The 19,282-nt window shown below is 40.6% G+C and overlaps 1 protein-coding gene and 1 pseudogene across 1 annotated transcript in view; both read left to right on the top strand.

Annotated features, from left to right (window-relative positions):
- Positions 1-19,282, top strand: part of rxfp1 (relaxin/insulin like family peptide receptor 1) — a 165,207-nt gene that overhangs the window by 15,800 nt on the left and 130,125 nt on the right. The window contains exon 2 of the mRNA XM_011473132.3: positions 3,783-3,920. Coding sequence (XP_011471434.1) covers positions 3,783-3,920 — 138 coding nt within the window. The remainder of the gene's footprint in view (positions 1-3,782; positions 3,921-19,282) is intronic.
- On the top strand, positions 10,087-14,463 carry LOC110014745 (annotated as a pseudogene).

The raw sequence follows: 19,282 nt of genomic DNA, 5'->3' as shown, positions 1-19,282 counted from the left end.
GGTCAGATTAGAATCCAACCGTGTACATGGGCCCAGAAAACCTTTTTCCGATTAGAACGAACGTTCACATGGGTCACGCTTTCAGTTGGAATAAATCATTCGCACATGTGCAGTAGTGTTGAAAATACCGGAAGAGGAAATGAGTTTCGCTGAGAGGCTACATACATGTGGCAGCTCCGTAATATCCTAGATAATCTTCTAAACGTGCTTTTATCAATGATATGGGTTGGCTCATCATTTTGATTTCAATCTGTGTGGTCATTGCTTTTTCTGTTGAAGAACGGAGCCGGAAGAAGGGCTAAGAGAGGCTAACACGCTAACAATATTTAGCCTTTGATGAATATAAAATCCATGCGGGAAATAACATCAGCCTTTATTCTGTCGGGACACAACTGGAAACACAAATCCAGGTGATTGTTTGAACAGTTTCTAAGGACTGAGCGGCATTTCTGCTTTGAAAAGCTCACACACCGCCCCAAAGCAATTGTGTGAGCTGACGACCCGAGCTCTGCCCGGAGACACACTTTAATCGGAAGACCCGGTTCTCCTGAGTTCGGTAGCTCGTTCACCTAGAGCTTCGGGAAGGATCACAGTCCAAAGTCTCTCACACATAGTGCACACGTAACAAAGCATCCTCCCTTCCCCTCAAACACAAAGTCCGTCTGCTCTGCTCAGAGACACGGCCGCTCGGTCAACCAGTCCACTTGACTAATCAAGTGCAGGAGCAGACTACTTCTTTTCCATTTGTTTTTTATTTATTTTTGATTTTAATTTTTTTGTTAAAGTCACATTCCTCAGTTTAAACTGGATCCTCGCGGATGAGTCATTAGTTGGGAAATAAAATAAAGGAAGTAATAAAGTAAAATAACGAATAATAATTATATAATAACAAAAATTAAAAATAGCCCCTCCCGACTATATCATCGTCCATCCCGATGTTTTACTGCAAACATGGTCTACTGCCAATTTAAGGGACATCGCCCAACCCTAGTGACCACCATGTCTATTTTTGTCCTTTAACAGTTTTCATAAATCCTAAGAGATGAAAATGGTTCAGTCATGGAACAGCCTGACTGTCTTGGAGATGTGTGCTGGTCTGGCTATATTTATCTGAAGTAAGAAGTTCCAGCAATGTTTAGCAAGAATTGTTTACCAGTAAATCAATCATTTTAAATGACTTATAATTTCAGAATGTTGTAAACGGTATTTTGTAAAATACATCAAAACGCATCTGTGTAGGTTAGCTTTAAAGTAGCTTTTAAAGTTGGTTTTTGTTTTAATGTGTTAATTATAAGTTTACCATGTATTTATTTGTATTATGTATGCTACCTTAGTCTTACTTGTTCTCATGAATTACTATAACTTATTTTATTTTAATTGATTCATATTTTATCTTACATTTTTACTAAGTGTTTTTTTTTAAACCAGTGTCTTCTCCCCCTTGGCTGGGATGTCTGTATCCGGGCAGGGGGCTCATGGACCTGCTTGCCCCCATGGTCCCCTTGCTCCAGACCGTCATGGCTGGTGGGAGGCTGGAGGCCTCAGGGCTCGGGGTCCGTGGGTCAGGATTTAAACGCCTGGGCGGCAGGAGGACAGGGCTGACAACGTCTTCAGGGTTCTCTTTTCAGTTTTTTTTGTGTGGGGAGGATGTTATTGTTTTGATTGTGCTGTGTTTTTTTTCTATTTACAGCACTTTGAGGCATATTTTCATATGAAAATTAAATTTTCTCTTTATGAATGAATAAAACGTGAAAAGGAATTTGAAATGCTGTGGTGTGATTCCCTGCTGTCTTTTGTCTTTTGTCCCAAAAGCTTCTTTGAAATGTATTGATTCACCAAGCACCTCTTCTTGCTTGTGTCTCTCATCCTTTCTGTTGGAAGACAGAACCAGCTGATGTGTCAGTCCTCTGACATGCAGACCTCGAAAGCACACATTACAGCAGAACTCACACTGAGCATGAGCTGCAATATCAGTCATGAAAAGATCTGTTACTTTAGATCCGTTTACCTCTGTTGAGAGAAAGTGACAGCGTGGTGAACATTCCAGCAGTTTAGTGAATGTCAGTTTTGTTTTTAACAAAGCGGAAATATGTTTGGATTTCAAAACATTTCTTGTTAGCCAACAGACTGAAATGTGGGAAGGCTTTTGTTCTTATTACCCTTCCAGTCTGCTCTGTAATGAGTCATGACTTGTCATGCTGTGTATTATACAACACCCACACACACTTTTCATTTTCCTCTCTTGTCTTAAAAGACCTGAGTGAAAACCATTTGAGATGATTGGATAAAGCCATTAGCCTTGTGGCAATAACAAACCATGTAACAAGGAAATCCTGCAGTTTACCTTTAGAACTTCTCCTGCAAAAATACTGAAAACGGGTTTGAGACCCCATGTCCTTATTGAAGTAGTTCTTAATAAATCCTGTTGCTTGTGGCGGCCCCTAAGACAAAGCTACATGTTGTTAACAGACTCATTTTGTACGTTTTGTTTGTATGAACACCATTAGAATAAAGAGCCTTTGTATACTGGAGAATCAGCACACGGCTACTTGCAGACTCACACATAAAGTAGGATATTAAGCTGTTTACCCTCCATCCCCCGTTTCCCTTCAATCTACTACAAGAAGGCCAGACTCTCCAATTCCCATTTCCTTCATTATCATAGAGGCTTTCATCGATCAGGAAGGACTCTGTGCAGATCTGTTTGGTTCTTTAACACAGAATATAGCCCCATAAAGTTGTACAGAGGTAGAGTGGTTGACCTCTGATTTAAGGATCACTTGTTCGATTCCGGCCTTGCCCGCTCAATTTTCAAAGAGTCTTGAGGCAGGACGCTGAACATGTTGCTGGTGATTATAGGTTGGCACCAGTGTTAGGCAGTAGTGAATGTGTGCATGACTGGGTAATGGGACTGTAACTGAAAAGCGTTTGGACCTTAAACCAAGGTAGTAAAGCTTCTACCAAAGTGATAAACAGTGCCGCCCACTGACTATTTATTCAAGCAAAATTGCTCCCCAAATTGCTCCTTTATAACTCTACAGTTTGAAGACTTAAGTTTAGAAGAAAGTTCCAAATCCAGCTGTGATCAGGTAGCCAACCAGAGAACAACATCAATTCTCACTTAACCAGACGTCCCCGCTGTCTCCTGGTCCAGAGGAGTTTATCTTTGGGCTTTTCTCTTGGCAGATATTTTATGAACATGACCTTCCATAGAAATCTGTTACACAAAGCTCAGTTTTGTTCCCCTGTTAAGGGTAGTAGAACTTTAAACCTGTTTCTATATGAATCCAAAGGTGTGGGTGTCTTTCTGATCCAGGTAACTTCTTCTGGTTTAGTCAGCTGGTGTGAATGAACATGACTATAAAGAGGATTTGTGGGGTGTGTGTAAAAAAAAAGAGTTCAGAAGACAGAACATGCTTCCATCATTTTCACTCTCGTAATTGGTCTTTACTTGATTTTGTTTGAAATTAGAAATTTTTGCTTTGTTCCTTATTTAAAGAAAAAAGAAATGATTAAAAGGGAAATTAGAGCCGTGTACTTCTCTGTTGTGAGTTTGATGTGGACAAGAAAAAGTCTAAAAATCCACACATTGCACATTTGACACCAAGTTCTTTGCATTTTTGGTTTTCAGAAAACACTGGAATTTCATTTGAAAATCAATGAAAAGAGGATGTAGAGGTTTTATATTGATAAAAGCCTTAACTTAAAAAAAATGACTTTTTGGCAGATGGCAAAAACAAACTTTACCAACCCTGTCATTTCCCTTTCTTTCCTCATTGTAGCGCTCAGTGCCACAGAAGAGAAGGCAGTTTGTCCCCTCGGATATTTCCCATGTGGCAACCTCACCGTCTGTCTCCCTCAGCTTCTGCACTGCAATGGCATCGATGACTGTGGAAATCAAGCCGACGAGGAGAACTGTGGTGGGTTTCTTTGGACATTATTTTGTTGGAAAAAAACTCATGGATCCACACTTAGACTTTAAATAGGCAGGAGATTATTGCCATGTATGAAATATGCCCTTTGGAGAACCCACTGTTTATTGTCACAGCAGTACTTTGAAAACAGAGATGTTGCTGGTTTATAGAGAAAAGGAGTTGGCGCTGACTAACAAAACGACAAATAAACTAATTTTTAAAAAAAACTGTATTGGTGTTACTTAAAGACCATGCTGCTTTACGGCGGTCTGGTCTTTATCTTAGAGGGCCTATATCATGCAAAATCTTTTTTTTATGGAGCTTTTAAGTATATTATAATGTTCATTCTTCACCTAAAGAAACCCCAACGCGGTGTTTTGATCCGTTCACACATCTCTGGGTATTTCTCTAAAAGCCTGCGCTCTGAGCACCAGCCCCTCCCAATCCATGAAATCAAGTGGGTTCTAACTAGCCGATGTAGACCAATGAGAACAGCCCCTTTCAGGAAGAGTCTGTGCTGCCAGCACGGCCCCCAGGCTACAACACACCCACTTTCTCCACAGATCTGCAAAAAAACTATTTTTTTTAAAGTGCAGAGTATGGACATCCATCTTTACAAAGTTTGGATGTTGTTTTTTTTCATGGGTGAAATGCAGACACGCTGCCGAGGCCAACACTAGGTTGACCTCATAAAATGGGCGACACCCACAAGGATTGAAAGGCGGTGCCTTAGAGATGCAGTCATCTTATTTCCGGGTTGGGAAAAAGCTCAAGGAAATAACTAATATTTAATTTGAAAATAATGCTCTTTTGTGTGCCATAGGTAATATCTTATCATATATATATATATACATGGAAATGGTTTACCCTAAAGGCTTAAGAATAGCATGGTATAGGCCCTTTAAATGCCTTTGAACCAGCACACTTTGTAGTTTAACATAAACCAATCTTTCGCCAAGCTCTGAAGTGGGCTAGAGTTCCATCCTGGAGATTAGGCTCTGAGTTTGACTTAAACCAACAAGAACAAAATGTTGCATTTGCTTTTTATCCAGTCATTCTCAAAGGTCAAACAACAACTGCATTTGTTTGTTAAACCTTTTGTTAATTGCAGATGTTTCCAGTTAGATAAGACATCTGGACTGAAAGCTGCTGTGTTTTACTGAGGGATAAGGGAACATAGACACTGGTAGATTGTTTCCTTGAAAGCAAACAAACAAGACCCCACGTGTTCACAAAAGTATCAACTAATGGAGTTCATGTGTTAGTTTTCAATGATTTACTTGAGTCGCTTGGCCTTGTTTCCACAGCAGAGGTTTGGCTTTTTAGCTCCAAATCTTCCTTGAAGACCACTTCTGGCCAGAATTCTTTAGACCGTACATGGAGTTACTTGGGTTTAGGGCTGCACGATATGAGGAAAACTTGCGATATGCGATATTAGTGATCAATATTGCGATAACGATAAATTTGCGGTAAATAAACAAATAGAAAAATAAACAAAAACATCATTCCCATTTCATTGCAACAGTTTAAAAATTATACTCCAAATGAACCTCATCGACATGGGGGACAAACGTCAGGGTGGCTAACCCTGGTCCTCAAGAGCCTCAACCCTGTCTGGTTTTCAATTCTCCCTAGACTGCTCGATAATGATAACCAAAATCAGGTGTTGTTTAGTCAATCAGGATGTGAAATCACTTGAGTCAGCCAATCAACAGCAAGCTGGTTAAGGAGAGCTGGAAAACAGGCAGGGTTGAGGCTCTTCAGGACCAGGGTTAACATAATAGGCCTCCATCTAATTGGTCAACAATGGGAAGGCGTCCATCTGATTGGTCAAAGCATAAAGGGATTTATTTGATTCGTTAAATGCTTCAAGCTGCTAGAAGATTGTTTTAACACATTTTGGGTTTGCGATTTATTGCGATATTCGCCGTCTTTTGCGATATGCATATTGCAGAGCTGGATATTGCGATAACGATAAATTTACGGTATATTGTGCAGGCCTACTTGGGTTCTACTTGTTTTTTCCAGTTTGGAGCTGATGACACTTCAGGACATCTTGTCATTTTGAAGCGTAAAAAAGTGGATGTGTCTTTTATCTGATGCACAAAGTGACCACAGCGTCTGCATTCATCATTGATTCTTTGTCCTTCTGCAAACAAACTTGAACATCTTGAAACCCCAGTCTGGTTTGGAATCTTTAGTCAAACTACCTTTTGTCTTGCTGCTGTTCCTAATATTACCATGACATAAAACTGTCTGTCCCAGCAGCCTTTGGGAACACGGCTAGGTTGTTCCTCAGTTCCCGTCTGAAGCGTCCTACACAGCATTTTTGTTTCAGGTCATGGCTTGGTTTTAACTTTCATGTGACATTGATGATCTTTAGCACCTGTTTTTTGGAGCTTTTTGATCAAACACCTGACTGTAATCCTACAAATGTTGTGAAAGTGTACTTATAAGAATTAATACTGGTTTGAAGCCAATAATTGAAAACAACAAATGTCGATTTGATTTAGATCTCGCTCAATCTGTATTTTGAAATTGAAAAAAATAAACAATCGTCATTTTATTTAATTGAAAGCATTTGCTAACGCATTTTTTTTCCAAACCCGCCTGAATCTTTTGCATAGCATTGTACCACTCTAAAGAAAATTGTTTTTAACATGTTCTTTTAGCATTTTTCTTAAGATAGAGGACAAGATTAAAATTGCTCTGCTGAGTGTTTCTTTTTTAAATTTTCTGATGGATCAGGAGCAGATGAAAAACACAGAAAAAATACAGTTAACAGGAACTAAAACGGGTGGGTGGGTGGGCCAAAGTCTTACTGCTACGCCCCAGTCTTATGCATCCTCTTGCAGACATATAGATCTATTAACATCTTAATTTTCTCCGTCTGAGCTGGAATTCGGACCAAAACTACACGGCTCCAGTATTGCTCGCCATTTTTGTTGCTTCGCTAATGTTAGCTTGGGGTTGTCAGGGGCTGTCAGCTAGCAGGAGAGAGTGTAAACAAAGGGACGATGGGATCAGTGGAGGGTAACTTCCGGGCCAACAGTTCTGCCCAAAAATCAGAGGTGAATTTCCAATGAACTTCTGCTGCTCTGCAGAAACTATGTCCTATAAAACTGCACAGGTGTTTAGATTTTGGCTAAAAACAGCATAATCGTAATTAAAAGACCGCTGGGAACACTTTTACAATAGTATTGTACAAAAATATTGTTGCAGTGGGACTTTAACAATACATACAATATAGTAATGGGCGACATATTGGTGCCAGTATCTGTATCGGTCCAATATTTAAAAAAAAACTACCAGTATTCTTCTGACTCTTTTCAGAAACACTTTATTTCTGAATGTATTCTTGTTCCTAATAGATTGGGAAGCTCATGTTTACAGTCACAGACAGTAATTGACTGTTTTTATTGAAATGTTTTTTTTGTCAGAGATACATGTTGTTTCTAATATGAGCTGCATGAAAAAATGACATTGAGCCATCACTAATACAGTATGTTTACCTACTCACAAATCAATCAATCAATCACTTTATTTGGATGACACTGTGACGGTGTGGCACCGTCAGCTGGTGGTGGGACCCACATCATGTATTTATGTTATGTATAAGACTGTTTCCTGTGACCTTACCTGTGGCCTAATGAATAGCAACGCCCAGTAGGAGGAGCCTAAGGGTTAAAAGGAAGTGTCACAGGAAGTGATAGAGAGCGGCGGAGGTGTCTTGCGCTGATGTTGCCCTGCGTGGAGCAGTTGAAGTGCTCGCAGTTCTTGAATTAAAGAAAGAACACACTCACCTTGGCTCCTCTGCATTATTTCCCACGACAGACACCTTTCATCGTACTCGGGACTCCTCCAGTTTCTCACAAAAACTCAGCTCAAGACGAGTGTAGGAGACTTTTGCGTCCGAAGGAGGTGCTGCATTCATTTCCAAGGAGGGGAACAGAGATGAAGAGCATGCCGGCCCATCGGCTTCCTTGACAGCTGCTAAAGAATATTTTAGAGCTGGTTCCACCAGTGCCTCAATCGTTATGACCAAAGTTTGTGGCCCTGCACAAATGGCATCAGCTGACTCAGAAGCCACTGGAAAACATCCTGAAATGCTGACGAAGATAATCACGGAGAATAATTATCATCCGGATGAATGAATGATGGATGAAACCGACCTCTTCTGGAAGAAAATGATGTCTCTCACTTAACTGATGAAGGAGGAAGCACAGACTCATGGTTTTAAGGCACAAAAAGTTACAGTCTATTGCTCTGAATTAAAATAAAAAAAACTCTTTACGTTGTGTAATGTTCCAATGTTCTTTAATAAATGTTTTACAAAGCATCAGAAATGTTTCAGAAGTGTTTTGATGAGTAAGGATTGGTGACAGACGTTCTTCAGCCACGGGGTGGGCCATGGTTCTGCGGATGCGGGGTTCTTTGGTCCCTCACCCCTGTGAGTAAGGGGGCAATACTTTACAGATGTAGTGCACAATGTGCTTTAACATGAAAAGAAAGGAGATTTAAAAAAAAGATTAAAACAGTGGCAAGCCTCAGAGCTAATCCACCCACTAAACCCCACTTAACCACTATCATCAATAAAATCAATAAAAATCTCTAAAACAAAAAACAAACTAAATGAAGATGCAAAAGTTTAAAAGATAGGTTTTTAATTTGCTTTTAAAAATATCCAACGTTGTAGAAACTCAGATCCTGAGGTAAATTTCAGAGGTGAAGTCCAAGGAACTGGAAAGAAGCTTCACCACGAGTCATGATTCTAATACCAGGTAGGCCTAATGTTATAAAAAAAACAGTACCTGACGATCTAAGAGCTCTTAGGGGTTTATAATGTTTAAGAAGATTTGATAAATAAGAAGGACTTAGATATATAGTTACATATTTATCTTTATTTACACATTTACAAAAGCTCTTGTTTTTTTTAAGTTATTGTGTTTTTCATGGTTGTGCCACCTTTGCAGATGACAGGAGTTTTCTGTTTCAAAAAGGCCATGTCATTGATGAGACACAACATCTTGATACCTCTCATGTAAGTGATGAAGAGTGTTTTGGAGGAGCCATAAGGCGCAGACGTTGGAGTCATCCAAGCTGATATTATAATTGATGTTTCATATCCTGTAAGATGAGGAGAAGGTTTGCATATAAAGCAGGATGGCAGTTTTTGATTTGTGTCAGAGTACTGCAGAAATCTGAAGTACGGCTTATCTGTAAAGTTTTCCTCTCTAGCTGTCCTGTACTAGCTGCTGGTAGTGATGAAGACTCCCAGCTGCTGAATGGAAATCCACCAAGATTTAAGCTGTACTTCCAAATGATCCCTTACTGTCTTGAGAGTACGAAGCATGAAGAAATGGATGAGATAATTCACTGAAAAATGAATCCAGCTCCCTCAACTTGGTGCATAAGGATTTAAACATCTCAGAGGTTTCAAAAAAATTTCATGCAAAATGCAAACTTGGATTTTGTGTCACATCAGCTTTGCCATTTATTAATAGAAAGACAGACTTTCATTTGAGCGCCCACATCATAAGCATTAACAAACAGTTTACAGATTAAAACATTTATTATTATTAAACAGGAGTGCCTTTTCTGATGTTTACTCTGGTTTTCTAAAAGAAAAAATTACAATTTCTTAGATGTTCTTAAGGAAGAATGTTTTGTTGCAATGCTGTGGTTTGGACATATTAGGAGCAGGGACAGTGATGAAGCTGCTAAAAAGATGCTGAGGATGAGGCTACCAGGAAAGAGGTCTAGAGGAAGACCAAAGAGGAGGTTCATGATGTGGTAAAGGAGGACATGATGGTGGTTGGTGTCAATGAAGAGGGCACAGAGGACAGAATTAGAATGAGGAAAAGTGTTCACTGTGCTGACTCCTAAAGGGAGAAGACAAAGACAAAAAGAAGACACGGACGACCCTTTCACGTTTTCATTTTCAGAATATACTGAAACCTCAGCAAACGCTTGACGTTTGTTTTTAAAGCAGAAAATAGTTTTGGATGGATTATACTTACTCCTGATCCTGCTGATAGATATTTTTTTTCTGTGTATTCTGCTTTATAAACCCTGCATAAAAGACAAGACCATTTCAATGGAATATTTATTTTACTACCAGGTGAAGTGTAGTTGTACTTGAACATGAGGTTGTTGTGGCTCACCGCTCACTATGGCTCAAGTGGTTGAGCAGGTTGGCCAATAATCGGCGGTTTGATCCCTGCTCCCCCTCCCACACTGAAGTATGACTGAATGAATGTCCCGGTGATGGTCAGAGGGGCTGTAGGTCTGGCATGCCTCTGTCAGTCTGCCCCCATGGGTACATCAATAGTTCACCAAGTATGAATGAGGACTGAATAAATAATGGATACATACTGTTAAGCCCTTTGAGCGTCTGGAAAAGCACAGAAAAATCCAATCCATAAATATGATTATTTCGTCTGAAATCTGAAAATGCTAAACATCACTTTGTGCATCATGTCCCCAAATATTAAGTATTAGGACAGCTGTTTTCATGCAAAGACAAAAGCCTGAACAGGCTGTTATAAAATATGCAGCAGGAATTGTCCCAGCATGGGTCGGTTCTGCACCGCAGAGTGACTCATGGGTGCAGAGACAGGAAATGTGTCCACCTCGGATAACTAACCCTGACATCTCTGTGCGCCGAGGTCTCAGCAGTCATCTTTCCCTCAGCAGTGATGACCAACAATGGCAGCTGCTGTTTGTAGCCTTAAGGAAACAAGACAACAGAGAATTAATAGGGAAAAGCTGTTTAAAAAGGAAACAGCTGAAAACTCTGTTTGGACTTTTTAGGCTCAATCCACAGTCAATAATAAAAACTCAGTTTTAGCTGATAATGACTTGAAAGAAAACTGGTTTTGTTGGATTGTTAGACTATTTAATTATGTATTATTGTAAATACTGTAAACAAAACTTGAACTCTAAAGAGCCATTGGTTTGCTTCGAGCTTCTTCATGCTTCTGTGTTGTTTTTGATGTTTTCTGCTCGGACCTGTTTTCCAGGTGCAGACCTTTGCACTGGCCTAAAACCTAATCCTTAAGACCTGCAGACGTACTCATCCAGCGACTTTGTATTACTATTATTCTTTTTCTTTCAGTTTTTTTCATTTGAAATGACAGTGCCCTCACAGGGGCAGCTGGCACCAAAAGTGTTCCAAGTGGGTACCAGACAGGAGCAATAAAAGTCAAAGGGTGGTCCTTTTCCTCTTTGCAACACCTAACTCCTCTCTTAGAAATCTAAATCTTAATTCTTTATGACTTTTCGACAGACTGAAAACATTTTTGGAACTGCTCCGCCTTTAGGTGGAGGTCAAAATTACGACAGTATTTTCCGGAGTACTGGCCGCGTTTTTTTCCTACGTTTGGCCAGGGGTGCGACCTATACGTATGAGCGACTGAGTTGCGCTTTTTAAAAAAAACACGAATAAGCTCAAACATTTGTTATCCTTTCAACAACCAGTTGCTCTTTAGTAATTGTTTGACACCAACGACCGCTAGAGGGCACTGTAGGTGTGTACCAGCATTTGCTGCTGACCTCAAAGGTGGAAAGATTTCATGTCATCCATGGACACCAGTGAAGATCACAAGTCATTGAAGAAAAAAGGTTCAGAGCTGTCTAGTGGGTCTAGATGACCCAACTCCCAATGTTAACGTGCCTAGGATAGCACAAGGTATACACAAAATAAGCGCCATCCAACAGAAAAACATGAAATCTGATCGTTCTCCTCCTGAACTCTGATATTGTTGTTATTTGCATCCAGACATTGTTTTTATTATTTCCTGCTTGGACTAATGAGGGAGAGCACGGCATCAAACTGGTTACAGAGACAGAAGTGCTGCTGAAAGCAGCCGTTATTCAGACGCAGGTCCAGCAGAATAGAAGGTAGCTAAAGAAAAGAAAAAGACTGAATGATCTCATGAACCCATTATGGAGACGTGTTCACCGATGCTTTTGCAAAGTAAATCCATAAACCTGATCTCTCACCATCATCTGCGTCTTCCATGCATTTAAAACTAGATGTAAAGACAATCCTTCCATGTAACGATGAGGCCGTAATATTTTGGGAGAGCGTCTAGTTTATGAACACATTTTGGACAATCGTTGACCATTGAATTTGACATGCATCAGCGGCCTTAAATTTGATTTGTGAAATGCGTTTTTCTCCCAAAGTTTGATAAAAAAAAAAAAGTTTAGATACTTGGAGCTTAAAAAATGTCCTAAAGATGATGAAAACGTTTTGTTTTAACTGAACATAGTCTTCTCAAAAGCAGAGACTTTTCTGGGGGGTAAGAGGTGTGAAAAGCATTTTCTAATTTTCTGTGCAACTAAAGTACATTCTTTAGTTGGATTGCCGCTTTGAAAAGTTTACTGTAAAAAACAAAACATCTAAGGACAGAGAGGCTTTTTCCACATTTCACACTCTCCCACATCGAGTTTGCTGGACTTTTCGGTTTACTTGTCTTTGCCGCACAGAGCGCACATTATGGTCAGAAACTCCTGAGGTGAAATCAGGAATGCAGAATGGGAATTTTTGATATTTTAAAGCACCAGTCCAGCATCCTGCTTTGCCTCTCAGGACAGATTAATAAAGTGTTGAGATTTGCTGAGTGGACAGCTTTTACAATGATCTGGAAGAAACTTTTTGTCAATGTGACAGGCCTTAAATCACTTCAGTTGCGTAGTGGCAGAGTGATAGTGAACCTTTGGGTATTCAACTGTGGTAAAATAATTGGGTAAACTTTGCGGGCCAACAAAAAGGCCGCAGGACGGTGCACAGCAGCTGTAAGTCAGGAGGGAGCTTGTTCCAAAACTGGCAGAGGCCCCTCATGTCTGTGAGCAGCAACGGTTTAAGGTTTGAAGTTTTAACATTGGTCTGTAGCAGGAGACATGCCATGCGACTTGTTAGAATATGATCATTATGGAGAGTATGTTCTTGTGTTTGAAGTAATTACACAGAATACCATATGGATGGACAAGGTGACAAATGCAGCAAACAAGCTGATTCTTCAAAGTTCCAATTTGCAGCCTTTTTGTTATGTCATGGGAACTGGATATGCAGATATTTGAAATATGAACGGTGTTGATATAACAACAGCAAAAAAGAGTCAAGCAGATCACTTATTATATCGTACCACCATTCGATTTGCTGACACCACTGTCATTCACTTTTACACTGAAAATGTTGAATAGTTTTTTTAAAGACCTCTTTATTTTAAGTCGTTAGGTTTACACTTTGCCCTTAACAATTTAAATGTTTTTTTCTGGAAAAAAAAATAGGATTTAAATTACAATATCAGGCAATAGATATCTCTTTTTCCTGTAATTGTGTTATTAATATTGATCTTCAGTTCATGCTTTTCTCTCAAACCTTAAAATTAAATGTAAAACTAACATGTCTTTGCTGTAATTCTGTATTAAATATTCACAATATACATGTATGTTATAATACACTCAACGGTCACTAGGTCATTAGGCACAATCAGGAATCTTTTATTGTCATTTTATCACAGTGATAAAAACGAAATTAGGTTCTCTGGTCCCGGGCCAGCCATTTACAGTGAGAAAAGACACGAATAAGTAACTACCAATATGATATGCTATGGTTCCTATTGAGTATTGCACAGTGGAGAATATATTAAAAAATTGCACAGTTGTGTGAAATTGCACTTTTTTTCATAGCAGAAGAAGCACGATAGCCGGAACCCGGTTCTGGCCCGGGGTATCAGACGCTACTCCTGGTCTGCTATGTTCACCAGCAAGGCCATGTACAAGAGGAAGACCAAGACCACTGAGACCAAGGTGAAGATCAAGAAGAAGATCAAGATCAAGGAAAGACCTCGAGCCACTGTGTGGAAGACTGTTGGTGGAGACAAGAATGGAGGCACCCGTGTGGTCAAACTACGTAAAATGCCTCGCTACTATCCCACAGAGGACGTGCCCCGCAAGCTGAAGAGCCACGGGAAGAAGCCCGTCTGCCAGCACAAGAGGAAGTTGCGCGCCTCCATCACACCCTGAACCGTGCTTATTCTACTCACCGGAGAAAGCGTGTGGTGTTCCTGAAGCAGCTTTCTAGTGGTCTTCTGCATGTCACTGGGCTGCCTTGACCAGAGTCCCCCTGCGCAGGGCACACTAGAAGTTTGTTAGTGCAATCAACACCAAAGTTGACATCACTGGCATGAAGATCCCCAAAACCCTCAATGATGCCTACTTCAAGAAGAAGAAGCTGAGGGGACCCCGTCAACAAGAGGGAGAGATCTTTCATACAGAAAAAAAGAAATACCAGCTGACAGAGCAACGGAAGGAGATCCAGAAGGAGGTCAACTCTAAGCTCCTGCCTCTCATCAAGAAAGTTCCTCAGCTGAAAGAATATCTTCGCTCCTCCTTTTACCTGACGAATGGTGTCTACCCACACAAGCTGGTTTTTCTAAATGGTTTTCCAAACTTGCTTTTACGGGGTTCGACCCCCTTTTACCTTCAAAACTGCCTTAATCCTTGTTATACCGTTGTCCGGGTGAATACTCGATTCTGATTGGCTGCTAGGTATGCATTTAAAAGTGATAACCGCACGCCCCAAAAAGAAGTTCCGGTCACCTATCTTAAATCTTCTGCATCACTGCACTGGCTTCTTTAAAACAACCTTTAGCTTTTACTTGTGCTTGTTTTTGTGTATTTTATTATGAGGGGCTTATTTATGGACTTTTTGCATTGGTGTTTTTGCATCCTTGTTTGTTTTTATGTACAGCACATTGAGCTGTTTCTTTACATGAAAGGTGCTATAGAAATAAAATTGATTTGAATTTGAATTTAGCTTCGTCTTCTGGACAAAAACAAGCAGTAAGAGGAGAGTTTTCTCTATGAACTGATGCTTTCTTCAACCTATCAGGACGATTAGTATATATATATATATATATATATATATATAATCGCTTTATGTCGCGGAATCTTGACTGCAGCGGTGGTGCAGCGCCTTGTCACGTTACCATGACAAGGCGCTGCACCACGTAACAAATAGTCCGCTTTTTGTGATAAAGGCGATCCAAAGCAGGAAAAAAAAACAATATTTAAGGACTAAAAACTGATTAATATTTATTTCTTTTGTAAGTGACCATGGTATAAGTGGGTTAATGGCCGACAAAGTGTGCATTATCACTTTTTAAGGCACTTCGCGTCGGACGGTTCAGGTGTGTTAAAAAGTGATAATGCACACTTCGTCTGCCATTAACCCTTACGTGGCATAGATTCAACAAGGTTCTGGAAACATTCCTCAGAGAGTTTGGTCCACATTGACATGACAGCATCACACAGTTGCTGCAAGTTTGTTTGCTGCACATCCATGATGCCAATTTCCCGTTCCACCACATCCCAAAGGTTCTCTATTGGGTTGAGATCTGGGGCCTCATTTATAAAACTTTGCGTAGGATTTGCGTCAGAAGTGGCGTACGGATGAAACATAGGACGTGCGTACGCACAGAAATATTCGGATTTATAAAACCGTGAGCACGCACATCCTACGCATCTTTCCCTTAATAAATCACAACCAATTCTAAATGCAGCGCAGCTTTTGGGCCCGGGGCACCGGGGCACCGGAGCGCCAGATGCACCGGGTGACACGCGTAGTTCCTCCGAGTGCTCCTCTGCCCAAAAGCCAGCAGAGGTCCAAAAGGACGGCTCGAGGAAGTCGGAACCGGCTCATAAGCCACTCGTCCTCGTTTGCCAGCAAGTCTCCTTGCTGTCTAAAGATACGTTCACTCCGAATTCTTCCATTTGCCACATCTTCTAAGAGCGCAAGATCAGCCATTGTGCGTCATTACGCATTGTGATGGGGCATTTTATTTCCATCCGTTTAATTACATCTGTACGACGGAGTTTTACATCTGACAAGCTACAGATGTCGGTAATAATCCACGTGGAAATGGGAAACTGATCAGCGCAAAAGTTATTTCTTGTTGCTTTATGAATGGTGAGACATACGCCATACATTGCTTTATCAAAAATAAAACAAACTAAAGGCATATGCATGAATACCATAATTCCACAGCTTATGAAGAAATGTTTTGCTCTGAAAACAACTTTCCCCAGTGGACAATTAATATGTTTGTCCGTCCGTCCGGACGCCCGCACCTATATCCGCTCCGCCAGACGGACACATCGACGAGAATATCAGTTTTGTACATTATTTCGTTCTGTTAACTATATTATTTATGAGGATGAATTGCACAACATGCCAATATTGCAGAATATATTTCATTTTTCTTTTTGCAAATATGTGTTCATTTGAATTTCTGTTGTAATTTTCGTCTGATTTTTATTTTATTTGTTTCACTGCTAATCGATCAAACGGGTGTTCGTGTAGCTGTTAATTGTAAGACTTTCTTTGTGAAGTCTTCATGTTATTTCTGAGAGGCAGTATTGTCATTTTCACTTTCACGTGTTTCTTCCATCTGCCGACGGCGTCGCCGTTTCTCATTTCACCCGTTTTTGTGCGTACGCCTGGGTCAGAGCTTTCGTGAAGGACCGCACATTTTCCCGTCAAGTTTGCTTTTTATAAATCTCAACTATTGCGTAGTGAGTTGCGTACGCCTTCTTTTGTGCGTACGCAACGTTTATAAATGAGGCCCCTGGTGACTGTGGAGACCATTTGGAGTCCAGTGAACTCATTGTCATGTTGAAGAAACCAGTCTGAGATGATTCCAGCTTTATGACATGGAACATTATTCTGCTGGAAGTAGCTATCAGAAGACGGTACACTGTGGTCGGAAAGGGATGGACATGGTCAGCAACAATACTCAAGTAGACTGTGTTGTAGGAACCATGCTAAATTACTACTAAGGGGCCCAAAGTGTACCAAGAAAATAACCCCCACACTATGATACTAACACCTCCAGCCTGAACCATTGCTACAGGAAAGGGTTGAATCGTGTTTTCATGTTGTTGATGCAAAATTCTGACTACCATCTGAATGTGGCACAAAAAGAGAGACTCATCCGACCAGACAACGTTTTTCCAGTCTTCTATTGTCCTGTTTTGGTGAGTGCGTGTGAATTGTAGCCTCAGTTTCTTGGCACCAACCGTGCTACTTTTAAAGTCACTTTAATCACCTTTCTTTCCCATTCGTATGCTTAGTTTGAGCTGCACCAAATGATCTTAACCATATCAATATATTCATTGAGTTACTGCCATGTGACTGGTGGTTTTGCGTTAACAAGCAGGTGAACAGGTGTGCCTAATAAAGTGACCAGTGAGTGTAGATGTAGAAAGAATATTTCCTAGATATAAAAAAGGTTTGAAAATGTCTTGGCCATAAGATTTCTCACTGCTGTGCATTGTGGGATTTATAGTAATAGTCAGTTGTCAATCAAAATGAACCCATCTTTTATTTATTTAGTTAGAAATTCTTCAAAGGCAAAGACGAGACCACTGGGTGTGTTTTTCCTCCACCTATATGTCTGACTCGGTGTGTTTCACTAAATGAAAACCTTAAACTCAAAACTTTATCTACAAGGTCTTTTTTTAAATAAGTCAAATAAACAAACATGTTTCAGCCGTCCAAAACGGGAGCCATGAAATCAATGAGCTCACGTACAGATTTTCTAGCAGAGAGAATTTCATTCATAAACTCTATGCAGCCCATGGTGACCAGCAGCGGCGTGCACAGCAGCTGCATAAGTGGCTTTAAACGGAGCCTTTGATCAATGATCAGCTTAAAAATACTAAGTGAAGCTTCTTTTATAAGAATCTCTGTGATGTTATTTTACCAACCAGCTTAACTTGTGTTTCACACTTTTCATTTACAGCAAACAGAGATGTGTAGAGAACAGAAAAATCTCCAGTGAACATGTAAAATAAAGTTTCTGCAACAGATACAAGTCACACAAGTTATGCGCCAAACATCACTAAAGATTCCATATATTTAGAAAAAAAAAACAAAAAACTGAACCATCTCCCCTAGCAACCCTGGTAGTGCCTGGACTGAATGCCAGAACAAAAAGCTCTTTCCTTCTTGAAGTGCTGGAAGCTTTACAACAGCAGTGGGGTTAGTGAGTCCATATGAATGTCTGAGTTACAGTGATATAAATGTATTTAAAGATTAAAAAACTGGACGTGTTTAGGGATTGGAGTGCCTGTGGTGCAGAGGTTGAGTGGTCGACCTCTGATTGGAAAATTGAACGTTCAGTTCCTGTCTTGCCTGACCATGTGTCGAAGTGTCCTTGGGCAAGACACTGACCCCACATTGCTCCTGGTGGTTATAGGTTAGCGCCACTGTTTGGCATTAGTGTGTGAATGGGTGAATGGGACTGTGGCTGTACAGCAGACAGCTGTACTTTAGGCCTTAAAGAAAGGTAGAAAGGCATTCTATAAGTATACAGCATTTACCATTATGCAGTTTACCAATGAAGCAAACCTGTAATTAAAAATATGAGTTATTTATTGTTTATTTAGGAAAGATATGGAAGTTGCCTTTTTAATTTTCCAAATGTTGTTCACCTGAAAATGAGTAGCAGTAAGTAATTTTTCATTCTTTCACTAAAACCATTAGAGATGAAAGCCAAGGAGAAAACAAAAGTGCAGATGAGTGATCATAGTGATGTAGATTATATCTACAAAAAACAGATCATTCTCAGCACTGCTGTCCTGTCATTTGGCACATTGCTCTTACTTCATCACTGTCCTGACATGCGCAGATGAGCTAGGAGGTCCTCTCCAGCATCTCTTTAACCTGAGCCTGCGCCTAGGTAAAATACCAACACTCTGGAAGACCTCATGCATCGTTCCTCTGCCCAAGGTCAAGCAGCCGAGGGACAATAAAGACTACAGACCAATTGCACTGACCTCTCACATAATGAAAACCATGGAGAGGTTAGTGCTGCAGTTGCTGAAGCCCCAGGTGCAACATGCCCAGGATCCATTGCAGTTTGCATATAGGGAGAAGGTGGGAGTGGAGGATGCCGTTCTGCATCTCCTTCACCGCACGTTGACTTACCTTGATGAAGGGGGGTGTGCAGTGAGAATGTTATTTTTTGATTTCTCCAGTGCATTTGACACAATCAAACCCCCAATACTGCAGGAAAAACTCAGGAGTATGTCAGTGGAGCCATACTTAATATCCTGGATCATGGACTACCTCAAGGACAGACCCCAGTTTGTCAGAATGGGGGTCAGCCGTTCCAGAACACTCTGCAGCAGTGTGGGAGTACCTCAAGGCACAGTTCTCTCCCCGATGTTGTTCGCTCTTTACACGACCGACTTCCAACACAACACGGAGGCTTGCCACATCCAAAAATTCTCGGATGATACCGTCATTGTGGCCTGCATTAGGGAAGACAAGGAGCTGGAGTACAGACAGCTGG

The sequence above is a fragment of the Oryzias latipes genome, chromosome 10, assembly GCF_002234675.1.
Source record: "Oryzias latipes chromosome 10, ASM223467v1".
In the NCBI taxonomy this organism is placed as follows: domain Eukaryota; kingdom Metazoa; phylum Chordata; class Actinopteri; order Beloniformes; family Adrianichthyidae; genus Oryzias; species Oryzias latipes.
This window is presented reverse-complemented; position numbering and strand designations above follow the sequence as displayed.